Source organism: Scatophagus argus, chromosome 14, assembly GCF_020382885.2.
Source record: "Scatophagus argus isolate fScaArg1 chromosome 14, fScaArg1.pri, whole genome shotgun sequence".
Taxonomy (NCBI): Eukaryota; Metazoa; Chordata; class Actinopteri; family Scatophagidae; genus Scatophagus; species Scatophagus argus.
In genome coordinates, this window is record NC_058506.1 from 20,521,320 (window position 1) to 20,536,219 (window position 14,900).

At 43.0% G+C, this 14,900-nt stretch overlaps 1 protein-coding gene across 1 annotated transcript in view; it reads right to left on the reverse strand.

The window, feature by feature from the left end:
- Positions 1-2,080: 2,080 nt before the first annotated feature.
- Positions 2,081-14,900, reverse strand: part of capn5b (calpain 5b) — a 39,004-nt gene continuing 26,184 nt past the window's right edge. Inside the window, exons 6-14 of the mRNA XM_046411405.1 lie at positions 14,445-14,637; positions 12,528-12,721; positions 10,899-10,976; positions 10,049-10,244; positions 9,828-9,950; positions 9,543-9,739; positions 9,047-9,168; positions 7,928-8,064; positions 2,081-5,856 (exon numbers count right to left, since the gene is read on the reverse strand). Of these exons, the coding sequence (XP_046267361.1) occupies positions 5,674-5,856; positions 7,928-8,064; positions 9,047-9,168; positions 9,543-9,739; positions 9,828-9,950; positions 10,049-10,244; positions 10,899-10,976; positions 12,528-12,721; positions 14,445-14,637 (1,423 nt within the window). The 3' untranslated portion in view covers positions 2,081-5,673. The remainder of the gene's footprint in view (positions 5,857-7,927; positions 8,065-9,046; positions 9,169-9,542; positions 9,740-9,827; positions 9,951-10,048; positions 10,245-10,898; positions 10,977-12,527; positions 12,722-14,444; positions 14,638-14,900) is intronic.

The window sequence follows — 14,900 nt, forward strand, 5'->3', positions numbered from 1 at the left end:
TACACACAAAAAATACTTTTCAGCCATCCAAATTCCATAAATGTTCACTTTCGTCTATCCAGCTTATTCTTATTCCTGTGATACGCTGCTACGCTACAGGAGGTTTGAGGGAAGGATATGATGCCCTTCACACCTTGCAAGAGCAAATGTGTTCAGACCTCCGCCTTCCACCAGCGATGGGCGGCACCTGAAGATCGAGGCCTCGGACCACGTAGCATATTTAGCTACTTGGCTGAAGAATTCAGATTTTCCATCACTTCAGCATGAGGTGAAGCTAAATGTCTAACTTTTTCTGCGTTCCTACATCATTTACTTCCTGCAGATGTGTAAGAGAAGAAAGCTGCAGCCAACCGCCGACTCTCTCCGCTTCAACGGCCGAAAGTCATGAGGAAAGTAGGTATCATGGGGCTTGGAAAAGGTGACTAATTCACTTGATTCCTCTAAGTATACTTGCTGATCACCAGAGGTAGTGAACAAGAACATCTTCCTCTTGAAATAAATGTTGGGGATGTATTTTATAACATCCATCAGAACATGGATCTCACATTAATAATAATAATGATAATAACTGATACGTTGCTGCTACTTTTATATACATACTGTATACTGCAGGTTACTGAATACAAAATATGAGAAAACTGGATACTGTTTAACTTCATGCAAGTGTGCAACATAAGCCTTCGACTTCACACAGTATGTTTATCAAAGTAGCAACAGCGGATTGCGTGTCTCCACACTCACAAAATAACAAAAGTACTCCGATCAGTAATGACGCGAGCGGATTTGAAGCGCTTTTGCTACATGCACTGGCGTTTCCTTTATTTTTTTTTTGTTTTTGTTTGTTTGTTTGTTTTGGATTCGTACAAAAGTCACCACTGTTTTGCGCAGTTCAGCCTACTTTGAATGGTTTTGTGTTCGTAAAACCTGCTTTGGCATGGCTGTGCGGAAACTATATACAGGAAACCGATAAGATTAATAGCAAATTGCCAAAAACAAATAAAAAAATACAGCCAAGGTCCATACACTCCAACCAGGCCTGGTTAGTCTTATGGCTGGAGTGTTTGTGTGTGTGTGTGTATGTGTGCGGTGCTTAACAGCGAAAGCCATAACATTTTTGGAAAAGAATCACAAAGTGCAACAATTAAAATGAACGACGCTGGCAAAGACAAACACAGACATGTTATGGGCAATAGAATAAGGTATTAAAAAACTTCGCCCGTCTTAGATTTGTCCAACAGTACCACTTCATCACCCACAAAGCATAATTTTCAGTAGATCAGTGGTCCTTTTGGCACGGCTGTGGCACATGAGCAGAGGACCAAAGTGGATTGACAAGACTTCACATTGAGCTTGACACGCTGATATTTTGGCTCCTTCTCTTACTTTCACTGTGGGATTGTGAGCGACACAGCGACTCTCAGGCCCAAACACTCCCATATATCAAAGCTGTCAGGTTGTGCGTTAGTGGTTATATTTCTGTGCCACATCCATACAAATAAGAAAACAGGGAGCCACATCAATGACACAGCTGGTCGCCGCTGAAACCCTGAGGTGAAACCTCAAAGTAAAATGTGGTTCTGGCATCAGCTGAAGGGAAACTCTGTGATATTAAATCTATGAGGGAAACCTTTCATTGTCAAATGGCACATTCATGAATACTAATTCACTCCTTGTCTGCCTTTAAACCCTCTAATGTGCACGAGGAAAGAAACTCACACACACACACTTTTCCCACCATGCTGTCTTTTAAATGCATTGACCTGTAAATGTTCATAAATTATTATTCATAGATAACTAACAACTGAATTAATATTCAGCAATGCATTTTATTTGCCATTTGCTTGATCTTTATGTACACATTGGCAATTAAGAGTCTAAAACCCACGCTGGCAGCTCTGTGAGCTTGTATTTAGGCACTGCAGTACTTTGAACTACAAGCTAATGTCAGCATGCTAACGTATTTACTATGACAACGCTAACATGTCGATGTTTAGCAGGTAGCGTCTTGCTTTAGCCTTACACTTAACCAAATAAACTAAGCATAAAGCACAGCTGAAGCTGAGGGCAGGGGAAGGTTTTAAGCACTAAAACAAAGAATCTGTTAGTATATTGATAATAAATGAGCTGCAAACACAAATTCAGTATGTTTGTAAAACACAAAAAATGCTGTCAATGCATTTAGCAACTATCACAACAACACAAATATTAAACACCGACTCAAAGTAGACAGTGAGGTTGAACTGGTGTACATGAATGTGCCATGGAGCTGTTTTTTAAGCCATTTGTGTAGGTTAATATGTTTCTGAAAATATTCTATTTGGGTTTTTATAAATTGTGATGTAAAATAAGAGAACAAGGCTTGATGTCAGACTTTTAGAGAATTATAGCCGATATCGCCTACTCCCAGTTGGTACCTCTGATGCATTACCATTACATTTGAGTCACAGAGCTAAGCACTGGTTTTCCCAACAAGATGATTTTACTGTGCCATAACTGGGAAGACAGTTATGGCACAGAAAAAGTGATCTACATCTAGCGAGGGCATATGACATTTCCTGCCACCATCTTTGTTTTGAAGCAACTGGCAAAAATAAATAAATAATTTTAAAATAATTTTAAAATAATTACTGTCAGTTGTTGCAAGAAACCTCTCAGACAAGTGTTTGAGTTTCCCAACTGAACCTTTTTTTTGTTTGTGTTAGTTTGAAGGTTAATGTTAGAATGAAGAGCGAGTTTTCAAAAGTCATTTTTCAGCAAATCAGATGCTTAGCTTTTAGAAAATGGATGAACACGCTTAGTCGTGTGACTCAAATCTGCTGGTAAAACATGAGGCACCCGCTGGTCTGTGAACCAAATCCAAACATCAGTCGACGCCTTTAGCACCAAAAATCTGTCACCACAGTTTAAACCAGCATAAGCAGTCACACCTGGAAGCTGCTCTTTCCAACAGCTGGCCAATACGAGGCTCCTCTGGTGCAGGTAGGAGTTCAGTGCCTTGCACAAGGACACTTCAGCAGTACTCGGTGAGGGAGAAGTTCTTCCTTCTTCTCCCACCTGGTTTGTAAATAAAGACCAACAGCTTTCCAGCAACAAGCTCACATGTTAAACCTCCCACCGCTTGGCACTTCAGTTTCTAACGCTGCAAGCAAACATTTTCCAAATTCAGTCTTAACGAAAACACTCTGTCAGACTGAAAACAACACAAAAAAGAGCACGGAGAAGATAAGTAGCACCTAAATAGTAGTCAACAACTGCTGCTAATGTTCACTGACGCTAGAGGCGTTATGAATGCATCACTGTATTACAAGACGTAACTGTTTCAAACCTGTTGATATGATCAGACTGACAGGAGGTGCATTAGTGTAGACATGCTGACTGCTCAAAACTAGCATTTCCAAGACTTTTTGAGATAGAAAGAATAAATATATATAGTAACAGTTTAACAGTACAATACAAGGCCATGAACATACTGGAAAAATAACCCATGCAAGACACATTTATAAAGATGCTGTACACAAAGGTGTGTGATCAACTGAACGCCAGGTGCGACAGTTCAAGTAATGGAAAAAGGCGCTGAAAAACAAGGAAAAAGGACTTGATAGTTTGACTGAGAGATTAGTCCACTAAATGTTACATTCAAAAGGAAATGTCTTGATAATAACTGTAACTTAGATTTTTAATTATTCTTAAGAAACATGAAGGGGGAGGGGGGATAGGAAAATACACAAAAGTCAATAAAACTTGGAATGAAAATCATCTGCAATGATATTGCACTTTTCTGTCTGGGCTTCTGTCATTAAAAGCCTCGGTGCTAAAAGGTCAAACTGGATGGCCACGTGATCGATGCAAGAAACGCCATCAAGAGATCAAGAGATAGATTACATTGTACCAGCACTGGTTCAACAGAGTTCATCAAAAGTCTCATGTTGTTTTCCTGCCGCAGAGGCAAAGCCAGGACCCAAGGCGATGGCACAGGTTGTTTGGCAGGACGGCTCCTCTGTGCTCCCCCCGCTTTCTTTTTTACTTGAGGGTCTTTTTCTCCCACTGTGAAATGAAATAAAGTGCAAGGTGTGTGTGTTCCCCTGGAGGGCTCTTTTCTTTTTCGGTTCACACCTTTCCTCAGAAATCGATTTCTTCCGGGTACAACATGGACCAACACATATACATTCACCCCAGGCACTCCCATTCAGAGCAAGGCTGGATCTAGCAGTACACACACACACACGCACACGCACACGCACACACACACGCACACACACGCCTGTTCTGTGCCATCAGCAGAAGCACAGCTGCTGTCTCTCGGGGTCACGTGGCATAAGCCTTTGGCCCGGGCCAACAGACTCAAGTCAGAGGAAGCGTCAGGCAGTGGTGTTGCCGTTAAGAGATGATGTGGCACAGGGGGTGGTGGTTTGTAGCTAGGCTTGGGCCAAGCCAGGCCAGGCCAGGTCAGGCCAGACCGGTTCAAAAGGGGACTAAGAGAGCGGAGGGTCTGGCTCATCTTTGGTCCCATAAAGCACTTGATTATGTCAGGGTGAATCTTTGCACTCCGCTGGACTGGGAAGGTGTACACATTTGGGGGGGGGGTCAAAGAGGAAGAGGAGTACTGTCAGATGCACCGGCTGCTAAGCTACGACCGAAGAGATGTGCAGCACAGGCAAAGAGTTCAATTTTATCGTTTGTTTGTTTTTTTAAAGCCATGCAGTTTTGAGATCGTCCATAGCAACCGGCAGAAAGCGTCTCGGGGAGTTTGAAATGGTGATGGAAGACGGGAGGCAAGATTTCACACACGAGCGCACTCACAGAACAACACAGAAAAGCTCTCAGTAGAGGGAGAGAATAGCTGCAGTCGGTTATCGTTTGTAAAGTCCATAGTACAAAGTGACAGACAGTGCTGCATGCGCTCCCAAGCACCGGCATAACTGGTGAAGAAGACTTGAGGTGTCTGGCTGAGCGGACCGGGTGGGATGAAAACGCACAAATAAAAGTACACATTATGTCAACATGTAGGAGAAAGAAACTGAAACTATGACGAAAAGCGGGACATGAGTTTGAAGAATGGAAAGCTGTGCTAACAGCAGAGGATACAGAGTATTTATCATCACCCCCCACCTCCTCAAGGTGGAGAGACGGACTCAACCTTAAGGCAATGCATAGCCCTTGGAAACATTGGCACATGCATGGAGAGCGCAGAAATGTCTGCATATGTACTGTATGTGTGTGTGTGTGTGTGTGTGTGTGTGTTAGTGAAGATAATAATATGCAGAAATAAAACAAGGAGCTTGTAGTTTAGGATCAGACTGATAAAACTTAAGGCTAATACTGGCCTCTTCTTAAAAATCTGTCAAACTGTAGCTTAGTTGTTGATGGAGTTTCTGGCTACAAAAGCTACTTTAGGAACAAATTTCTGACACTAAAATTAAGGATAATTTGGCAGGAATGAGATCAAAGATGGACACCTTCCAACGTAGGTGCAGGCCTTCAAAAAACAACAAAGAACTTGAATGCCAAAGCAAAAGAAAAATGACAAACGAGAGACACGAAGAGCGCAAGCGGCAGAAGAAAATAACACAGTGAGCGCTTGCAGTGGTTTGAGGACGGACGGTGAGCATGAACGGCGGGCACGATCGAACGCCACCTTGAGAGTTGATCATTGTAATTGTATAAGGGATCCCTTCAGATGTTGGTGAGCGTGGTCGAGGTGATGAGGCGCACAGTGAGCGTGCCCGGAAGGTCGTTGTCCTGGCGGCTGCCCTTGTCGCGGAGGTGAAGCGTGTGCTGCTCCTGCCGCTCGTTGGGGTCGCTGAACAGGATCACCTGACCCAGGAAGGTGTCCACGATCATGTTCTTGTTGTAGATCTGTTCGCCGCTCGAGGGGGGGGAAGGGAGATGTCCAAAAAGCAAAATAAGGGGGGGTGAGGGGGAGCAGGAAAAGAGAGAAGAGGAGAAAAAAAGACAAAAGGCAATAAGTAGTCACAAAGAAGAAAAGCACTGAGAAAATACACAAGGGAAGTGACACCAAGAGGAGCACAGAAGAAGAACGAAGAACAGGAAGAAGTGCTGATGTACGGGGGTTTCTAAGTGAAGCATTAAGTAAAAAAATAACAAATGTTATTTACACCATATTCCTCAAAGAGAATTAACTTATACAACATGTTGTATTTGATTTCTAAAATGGAGAAGAACTAGAAACACATACATTTCAGTGCTTTTTCTGAACTTTCAGTGCTTCAGATTACGAGTTGATCGAACCTTTTGTACACTGGATGTACAAACATAAGTTATACAGCAAAAGATTTATCCTTTTTTATCATCAAGAAAACAGTTGGAGGTAAAAGAAAAAAAAAAAAAGAAAAGTTCAGAACTTCACTGAAGTTATCAGGGTTACATCGATCCCATCTGCCAGATGGTCTCAACACTGAAAACACCACCAATCTACTTTAAATCCAGTCCCGCTCTGCTGGATTTACAGCACTAAGCACTTTATGCATCTGCAGTAAATGCATTTTAATGTGCAGGCACCGGTAGGCCTTTACTGTAAAACTGGAAGAGTTGACGAAGAATATTGCACTTTGTGATTCTGTCAGGAGGTTGTTGTGTTTGGGAAATACTTGGTACAGGAAAACGACCCTGACCTCCGCGGTTTAGCAGGTCAGTTTGGGTCTGCAGAGCCACAGACAGGTTAAGTGGTTTGGTGATGAGATGTACAAGCATGTAATTACACTGAGGGAGGCCTTTTCACTGGACACAGAGGACATCAGCACATCATTTATCACAGCAGCTCAGGCCTGTTTGTCAGGTCTGCCCACCACCACAGCAATCCCACAGGATGAACCCTGCCTGGTTTCACTCATATATGAAGGACGGATGGATCTGAAGCTGCTGCTCCACGTTATCTTAACCAGTTTGACACGGGGGAGTTAAGAGATTTAACATTTAGGACAGAAAAAAAAGAGTGAAGTGGTGAATGGTAGTCAGTACAGGTTTGAGTATTAGTATCTGTGTGATATGTGCAGCGCATCCTTATTACAAGCACCATTTCTCTACAGAGCAGCACACTTCTGCCTGCTCTCGCCGAGATACAAATGATGTAATTTCACAGGTCTGATTGAGTAAATGCAACATCATATTACCAACAATAATTCCCTAACAAGTACACTGGCTCGCACATCCTGCCTGGTATTGAGCCTGTAATTGATTGGCTGTGGATGTTCTGCAAATTTCCTTTGCGGCAGGACTCTCATGTGATACAGTCTCACACACACACACACACACACACACACACACACAGATGATAAAAGGAACTTTGATGGAAAAGGCAGGTGAGAAATGTTAGGGATAAGATTAAATAAATAAATAAATAAAAAGGGAGCAGTTAAGTATGATAATGAGGCGTTCGCAGTTGCTGAACATATCAAATATGACGTGTTCCGCTTCATTTACAAAATAAGGAAGTACTAGGAAGTAGTTTTAATATTAACAAACCTTAACAACCAAGTTAGGGGCTCTCTGATTGAATCAAAACAGCGCGAGATTAAGAAACAGAGTTTAAGAATGAGCTAAGAGCACGAACGAACGAGGGGGTCGAGGGAGCCAGTAAAGGAGTGCGACAGAAGAAGCTTAATTTTCTGACTGTCTCATCAGAGTTGTAAAGTCAAAATAAATAACCTTCAAACACTCAGCGGCTTCTCTACTTAGGAGGAAAGCATTTGTTGGATATTCTAAGGCGAAAATCTTTGACGCATCATTTCACTCACAGTAAAGCATCTGTTGGTTTGGTGACAGCAGCACAATAAAATGTGCCTGCTGGAAACTGTAATCCTTGCTGGTAAAGTGATGATGCTTTTGATGCCAGACAGCTTGGATTCACAGGATCTGAGCTGCAGCGTTCAGCCCCGCAGTGGGATGGCTGCACAGGGGGACAGCTCACCTCGACGTGGATGCCCTCCTTGGGTTTCTTGCGGTAGAACAGGCCTTTGATGTCAAAGTTTGGGCACCGCGTGTCCTTGTGAACTGGTGAACGAACCCTCTCTCCTTCACAGGTGATGATCACGTAAGGATCCACAGCTGAGGGAAGAAAAAGTCTTACATCAGTGGATTGTGTTGACAACAAACACTGTGAGTATAAGCATTGACTAGGTGTTTATTTCCAAAACACTGCACAGAATGATTATTTTGATTATCAGTTCAATTCACCGGGTTGTTATTTCAATAAGGTTCTTAGTGGCACAGGATCACAAACACAATGTTTTGGTCCTCACACAGACATAACGTGATGATTAACAATTAAGCTACCAATTCATTTCTCATTGTAAGACTCAAAGATGTTATATTTACTGTGCCGTTAAACAAAAAGGGAGCTACTTTTCACAGTTAAATGTTGAGAACCTGGTAATGTTGACTAAGAAAACAAAGAGCCAAAAGTTCCAGTTTCTGAGATAATAACAGTACAGTATCTTGCATTTACAATATCTTACAATTCATTTTACAATTCCTTGTACAAATCAAGGTTTAAGAAGGTTTTGCTGATGATATTTTTTTTTCCTACTTTGAATTTAGAATGAGGCAGCTTTACTCTTAATGTAGTATTGTTACTTTGTTGTATTTGCTTTTACATAAGTAAAGGATGTTCCAACATTAAAGCCACTATGTGGGGGACATGAACGCTTCTGACTTTGGCGCCACCTGCTGGACAACATGGCAGTCACCAGGAGGATCCAGGATACAGAATGAGTAAGTGGACAGCGCTGCAGACTACACCGACTTTCACCAGGATTATCTAATTTCACACACATAGAAAAGGTACTGTCTTTGAAGGTGAGTGAGTTGTAAAAGTCACACGTTTGTGAAGACACTGCACGAGCTTTCAGCGGGTAACGACCGTGTACCGCAGGCTAGGACTGGTTAAGTAACTACAAGTTCAGCAGGTGGTGCTGTGGTGCCTCATGCTTTGCTCAGAAGACTTTCCTCACAGGGACTGAGGCTGTGCAAATGCAAATACAAGGCGCCAAGTAAAGCGAGGCTTCAGCTCTCCGTGCAGGGGTCCTACCTCCATTGGAATCCTGTCCCTGCAGACCCTCAGCATTCAGTACATGGACCTGAGTGACCAGCTGAGGGTAGCCACACATCCCCGTCCAACACGTCTGAGGAGGCTCATCCAAGGTCAGCTCTCTGGGAGCGAACAAGTGTTTGTTAGAGACCTGTTAAAGCCGGCTGGACTGATGAGCCTTCTTTTCAGGCATCTGTTTTAAGTTACTGAGATTAAAAGATGGTCAGATGCTCATATAAATACTGAACAGCATTTGCTTGCTGTAAAAATTCCTCCTGTTCACATCACATTATGTGTAGCAGAGAAATGCAAACTACAAGTCTTACTCGACTTTAGGCATTATGTATTTGTACAAACCTCAGACAGACCCCACAGTGTGTGACCACATCACGGTATACACAGGTACTTGAAGTGGAGAACAAGCCAAATGTTCAGATTAACCGAGCTGAATTCATGCTGTCACACAATGTGTTCAGTTGTATGTAATCAGATTTACTTGCAGTCTGAAGGCACATCAGTGAAGACACGGAGCAGGAAGTCGCCCTGCTGCCCGGGGTCAAAAGTTGTGGGAACGATGACGTAACGGCCCTCCTTCAGCTCCTTCCTGAGGAAGACGCAGCGTGAGTTGATGTAGATGGAGCCCGCTACTTTCTGCTGGGCTGAGTGCATACGGTACTTCCGATTTAGCTCCACCTGCAGGATGAGACGATATGAGACGATATTACAACAAAGCATAACAAAACTCTGCCCGCCTGTGTCTGTTTTGTGAGTGTGTTCCTACCCGGTGAATGTCAAAGCCGATGGCGAGGTTTTCTCCTTTGCCCTCTTTGGGTGTGGCTCTCTTTTCTTTTTGCTGTAAGCAGATCAGCACCTCGTCCTCCACCTTCTTCACGTCAAACACATACTGGGAGGAGAGAGGAAGACCCCACATCACACTCTAACACTGGTCACATATCTCTCTATGAACAAACAGGGACACACACACACACGAGCCCAGCTAACCTGAGGGTTCTGCAGGAAGGTGGTCTTGTGATTGATGCAGCCTCCGGATCGGTTGCGAAGAGGGTCCTGGCGGTGGACCCAGGAGCCCCTCATCACCTCCTCCTCCCAGGTTTTGTGGATGCTCAGGTAGGAGGTGTTGATGAGGCGGCACAGGATCAGGTCCGTGAAGTACTGACAGAAATCATCAAACGTCATCCTGCAGGAGGGCAGGAAAAGGACAGGAGAGAAGATACCGGAGAGAGTGGATACCAACGAGAGGGTAAAGCTTGAAAGAAGAAGACCTTGAACAGGTACAAAAATAGAGGAAATGAGATCAGGAACAAAGAAAAGGGTTACATGTTAAAGGGAGACCAGGATTTCCTTTGCTGACATGGAATGAGTTCAGATGCTGACCAATATGGGCTTTTAACTGATACCATCAATGCTCTCATTTGACCATTTCAATACCAAAAAGCCCCCAAAATCTACAAAGATTCTGTGCTTACCCAAGGACTTTATTTACGTTTCTGTGGAGTTCGACATTTTGGGAAATAAACTTATTCACTTTCCTGCTGCATGTCCATGTCAGGGAGCACCTCCAGTGTTTGTGCGAGATATGGCTGATGTTGATCTTCTTGTCAAACTCTCACTAAGAAAGCGATTAAGCGTTATTTCCCAAAAATGTTCAACTATTCCTTTAATAGCTCAAAATGTCAAGCGGTTCCCATACACCATCAGGTGTGTATTAATCGATGAGACAATAAACGTGTAATGATTCAGATGATGTCATTTTTACCACGCCAGCACCACCTTAACAAATGGTTCTCTGACAAGAGAAGAACAAGACTGTTAGTCCTTTAAAGGCTCTCACCAGAACTCGCCGTCGTCCTGCACGGTGACGCCAAGCTTTTCCCTTTCGCTCTTGCTCACCTTGTTCCACTCCTCTGAGCTGCAGTGCGCAAAAACACACACAAGACAGAAGAACAGCACGAGTGTGACGAGCTGCTAGAAACAATTACTGCATCTGGAGTTCAATGTCTGATTTAACTGTCTTATGAAGTTGCTATACAGTATGGCAAGCCAGTATCAGTATAGTTTATGTATACGAGTATATGAGTTTTACAACCTTGAGGAAACCCTGACTGTGGATTTAATCTACAGATGGGGTCACAGACTGATTGCAGTGTGCTGATGTTATTAACCTAAAATTCAGAAACACATGCTGAGTGAGTGAAGTTATGCTCAAAAAGAAACAGGAAACAAACGAAGGATGTTTTAATGAGACAAGTGGCTGTTTAGCTAACAATCAGTAATTGGAAATTAAAATTCTCAGCATCTGTATCAAGCTCAGATGTATAAATAATTTACATGTTTATAACTCTTGAGCAATATGTTGTGTCATCTTATTCAGCTGAATATAAAAATGTGTATTTTTTTTACTGTGAATCACAGCTGAACGTCGAGGTCTGTTCTGTATTCATCGCTCAGGGTTTACTGGATGCATCAGCTCTGTGTTTATAATTCACTGACAAACGTCCGCATCTCAACAGGCTGTCAGACTCCATTTACAGTAACAGGTTTTAACAAACCATGAATAAATGATTGAGATAGAGGGAGCGAATGATTGAGAAAGAAGAGAGATGACTCAGTTTAATAACATCTTCTGTCTTTCGGGCCTCATCAATAATTCAGACTCCATTATGATGCTGCTTTACCATCTCCCCGTTTGTTTCCCAGAGTCTGCTAGCCAACAAATCAAGGCCTGAGAGATGTCGAGGGGGCAACTTCGTCTCAGCGCTGCCTATGAATGAAGGAGTGAGGCAGAAAGTAGAGCTGGAATGAAAGATGCTTTGAACAGTTTTGCCCACCTGACTGAATGACCACTTGTGAGAACCCATCATTTTGATTTACTTAGACATCTGAATTGAAGGGTTTGTCAACTCAATTTTGGCCTGTCTGTTTGGGAGGGTCCCGGGTGAAAATAATATCTGAGCTGCATTGCAACTGGTCTCAAAAAAAACAAACAAACAAAGAAAAAAAAAACAACAAGATCCAGCAGGGCTGAATTCAGCCATTCATCTTTACTGTGGGGCCCATTAGCTTGATTGCATATCCATTTATTATTGTCTACATGACATTTGTCATTGTGCTGCTTTCTTGTCTACCTTGTGGACATTATATATGGGTTGGTCTTTGTGCAGTTTGCTGTTTGCTCATTCATCACACGCAGTCTCTAAGGAATTTTAAGAGACAAAGGGAACCAGTGCGCTTTGTCATTTGAAAAGTCAATCAGTGACATTGGTTAAAGCGGTGCAGGTCGCAGCAAGGACAGTTATGGAAGGACAAATCCATCACTTTGTTCTGGGAATGTTTCATGTCTGATTCATCCGTGTCACTGTATGGAAATCTGACAGACAAAGACAGCTCAACGGGCCTCAATAACGCAAAAAAAAAATTCACATATTTCATCTGTGTCTGCAGGTGGCAGCGTGGCGGCTACCTGTCGCTCCAGGGGCCGCTCCACTCCTTCTCTCCCCAGGGGTTCCTCATGCGGATCATGTGCAGCTTCTCCGATTTGAAGAAGGCCAGCAGTCCGTGACCAAGCCGCACTTTCCTCACGTCAGTCACTGCGTAGGCATGGCCTTTGACCAGGCCACAGTCCAGCCGTGCCTCCATGTCCTCTACAGTGGTGGCCTGCAAAACAGGAACATTTAGGGGTTTGCAACTCTACTGCCTACCTTTTCGGACTGACAAAAGTTTGGACGATGTCTAATTATCTTTGGGCCCCCTGAAGAAGACTTCACAGACCACGATGCCTTTCTCTCCTCTCTATTTCTAAATGGTTTCCCCTTAGTCTGTCCAAGAAAGATGAAAATGAAATGAGAGTGAGAGCAGACCAGCCTTGGGCCTCCCAGAGGATACGTGTGGAATTCATACATCCCAGAATAACAATTTACAAGTGAAAAACACAAGCTAAAGCAGAATGGATAAATGTGGAAAATGCATTTTTGTGTGGTACTGGTTATGTTCTCTGTACTCTCATCACTCAGTAACAGACCTTCCAGTGTATAAACTCATGCATATAAAAGAGTTGTACCATTTAAAAACTGAACTGCAACTGACTCTGAATCACAATGAAGGATTGTAAATTGGCTGTTGGAAGACGTCAGGGAATGAGATTGGTGTAAAGCATAAGACCAAGTGCCAAACAGTGAAATTCCTATAACAGCATGATTATTCTCTTAAGAAGCAGATGTGAATTCACAGAGAGAGACAGAAACTCTCTGCAGGCAAGGCCAGGACTTCTTTGCTTTGAATGTTAAACAACAATAACAAGAAACTGAGACTTTAACACTATAGACGAGTTTCCTAACACCTTGTTCATGCTGATGGCTCCCAGTTGACTTGGTTGATCAAAAACAATCAGCACAAGAGATGAACTGTCATTCAGATGCAGGGAATATTTGGGGAAATGCAAATGAGCTCTGCTGGGTATCAGTTTTATCTGAAGAGCTGGCAATTTAAGTACTTATAACTGTACCCAAGTTTTGTGCAACCACGACATCGTCAAAACAGGTAAATCAGAAGCCCTTCATCTGAGTGTACCTCATGTAATCTCACACAGATTACTGCACCGCAATGAAGAGCCTTTGAAAAGTTGCAGAAAGAATTTATGCATTGATCTGGCACTAAAGAAGGCTGCCATCTTTGCTGCAAGACACAGGACGTCTCCACAAAGTCAGCCACTACAGACAGAGTTTTCCATCCCTGCATTTTCAAATTGTAGCACAAAAATTCTCTAATTATTAAAGGGCTTTTGGGGCACAAGGGATAAGCTTTTGTGGATTGAACAATTTTTAGAGAAAAAGCATTGAAATGCCGCAAAGTGTGAGCATCCTTATACGTCATCGAAATGCCAAGATGTAACGCAGATCGATTTGGAACAAAAACTTCAGAATAAAGAGGAATAACTAAGCCTGACTTTTCATTTGCGCCATATCAGTTTCTAATGAGATGAACCTCAGCTATACTTTGTGTTTATGTGGTGCTGAGTAAATGTGAGCATACTAACACACCAAGCTACGATGGTGAACTTGATGAACATTATACCTAACAGACACCTGCATGTTAGCATTTAGTTCAGAGCCTTTCTGGGCTTAAGTACAGTCAAATAAAGCCGTTATCACAACTGAAGACGCTTGAGCAAACCCAAAAAATGCAAAGTGTAACACATCTGCCAACGTGTTTGTGCCGTTGGCTCAGCAGCAAACACTCACTGACTCATTGACTTGATCACAGATTTTGCCTTTATCATGCAGACCCCCACTTTGCAGCCATACACCAGTCAGGTAAGATCTAAACACAGTTTCTCAGAGGAGCTGCCGAATCCGGGCCTGCCACGCAGCTCTGTGCTTACCCTGATGGAGCAGCTGATAAGGCCGTCTCTGTTGTGGACTTTAAGAACTCTTTCAAACAGCTGGTTACGGGCCACCTCGTCTGTTGCCATCTGACCCTCCAGCAGGTCCACCGGCTCTGAAACACCGCCTGTGAAATCCACCAGTGCATCAGCCGTGTTCCCCCCATCCAAAGCCTCGTAGCAGCCATAAACCCTGCAGCGAGAGGAGGAGAGCCGGGTTGTGTTTACTACAGCTGCAATGACAAGTCGAGTGGCCAGAAAATCAGTCAACAATCACTTTGCTAATCTAGTAATTGTTTTCATTTTTCAGGCAAATGCAAGGGAATCTCAGTGATATGAGTTAGGACAAAAGAAGACCATTTAAAGATGTCAGAAATAATTAGGGGGAAGCTGAATTGGAATTTTCCACAGTTTACTGATACTTAATAGACAAAATTTCAGTTAATCAAGAAAATA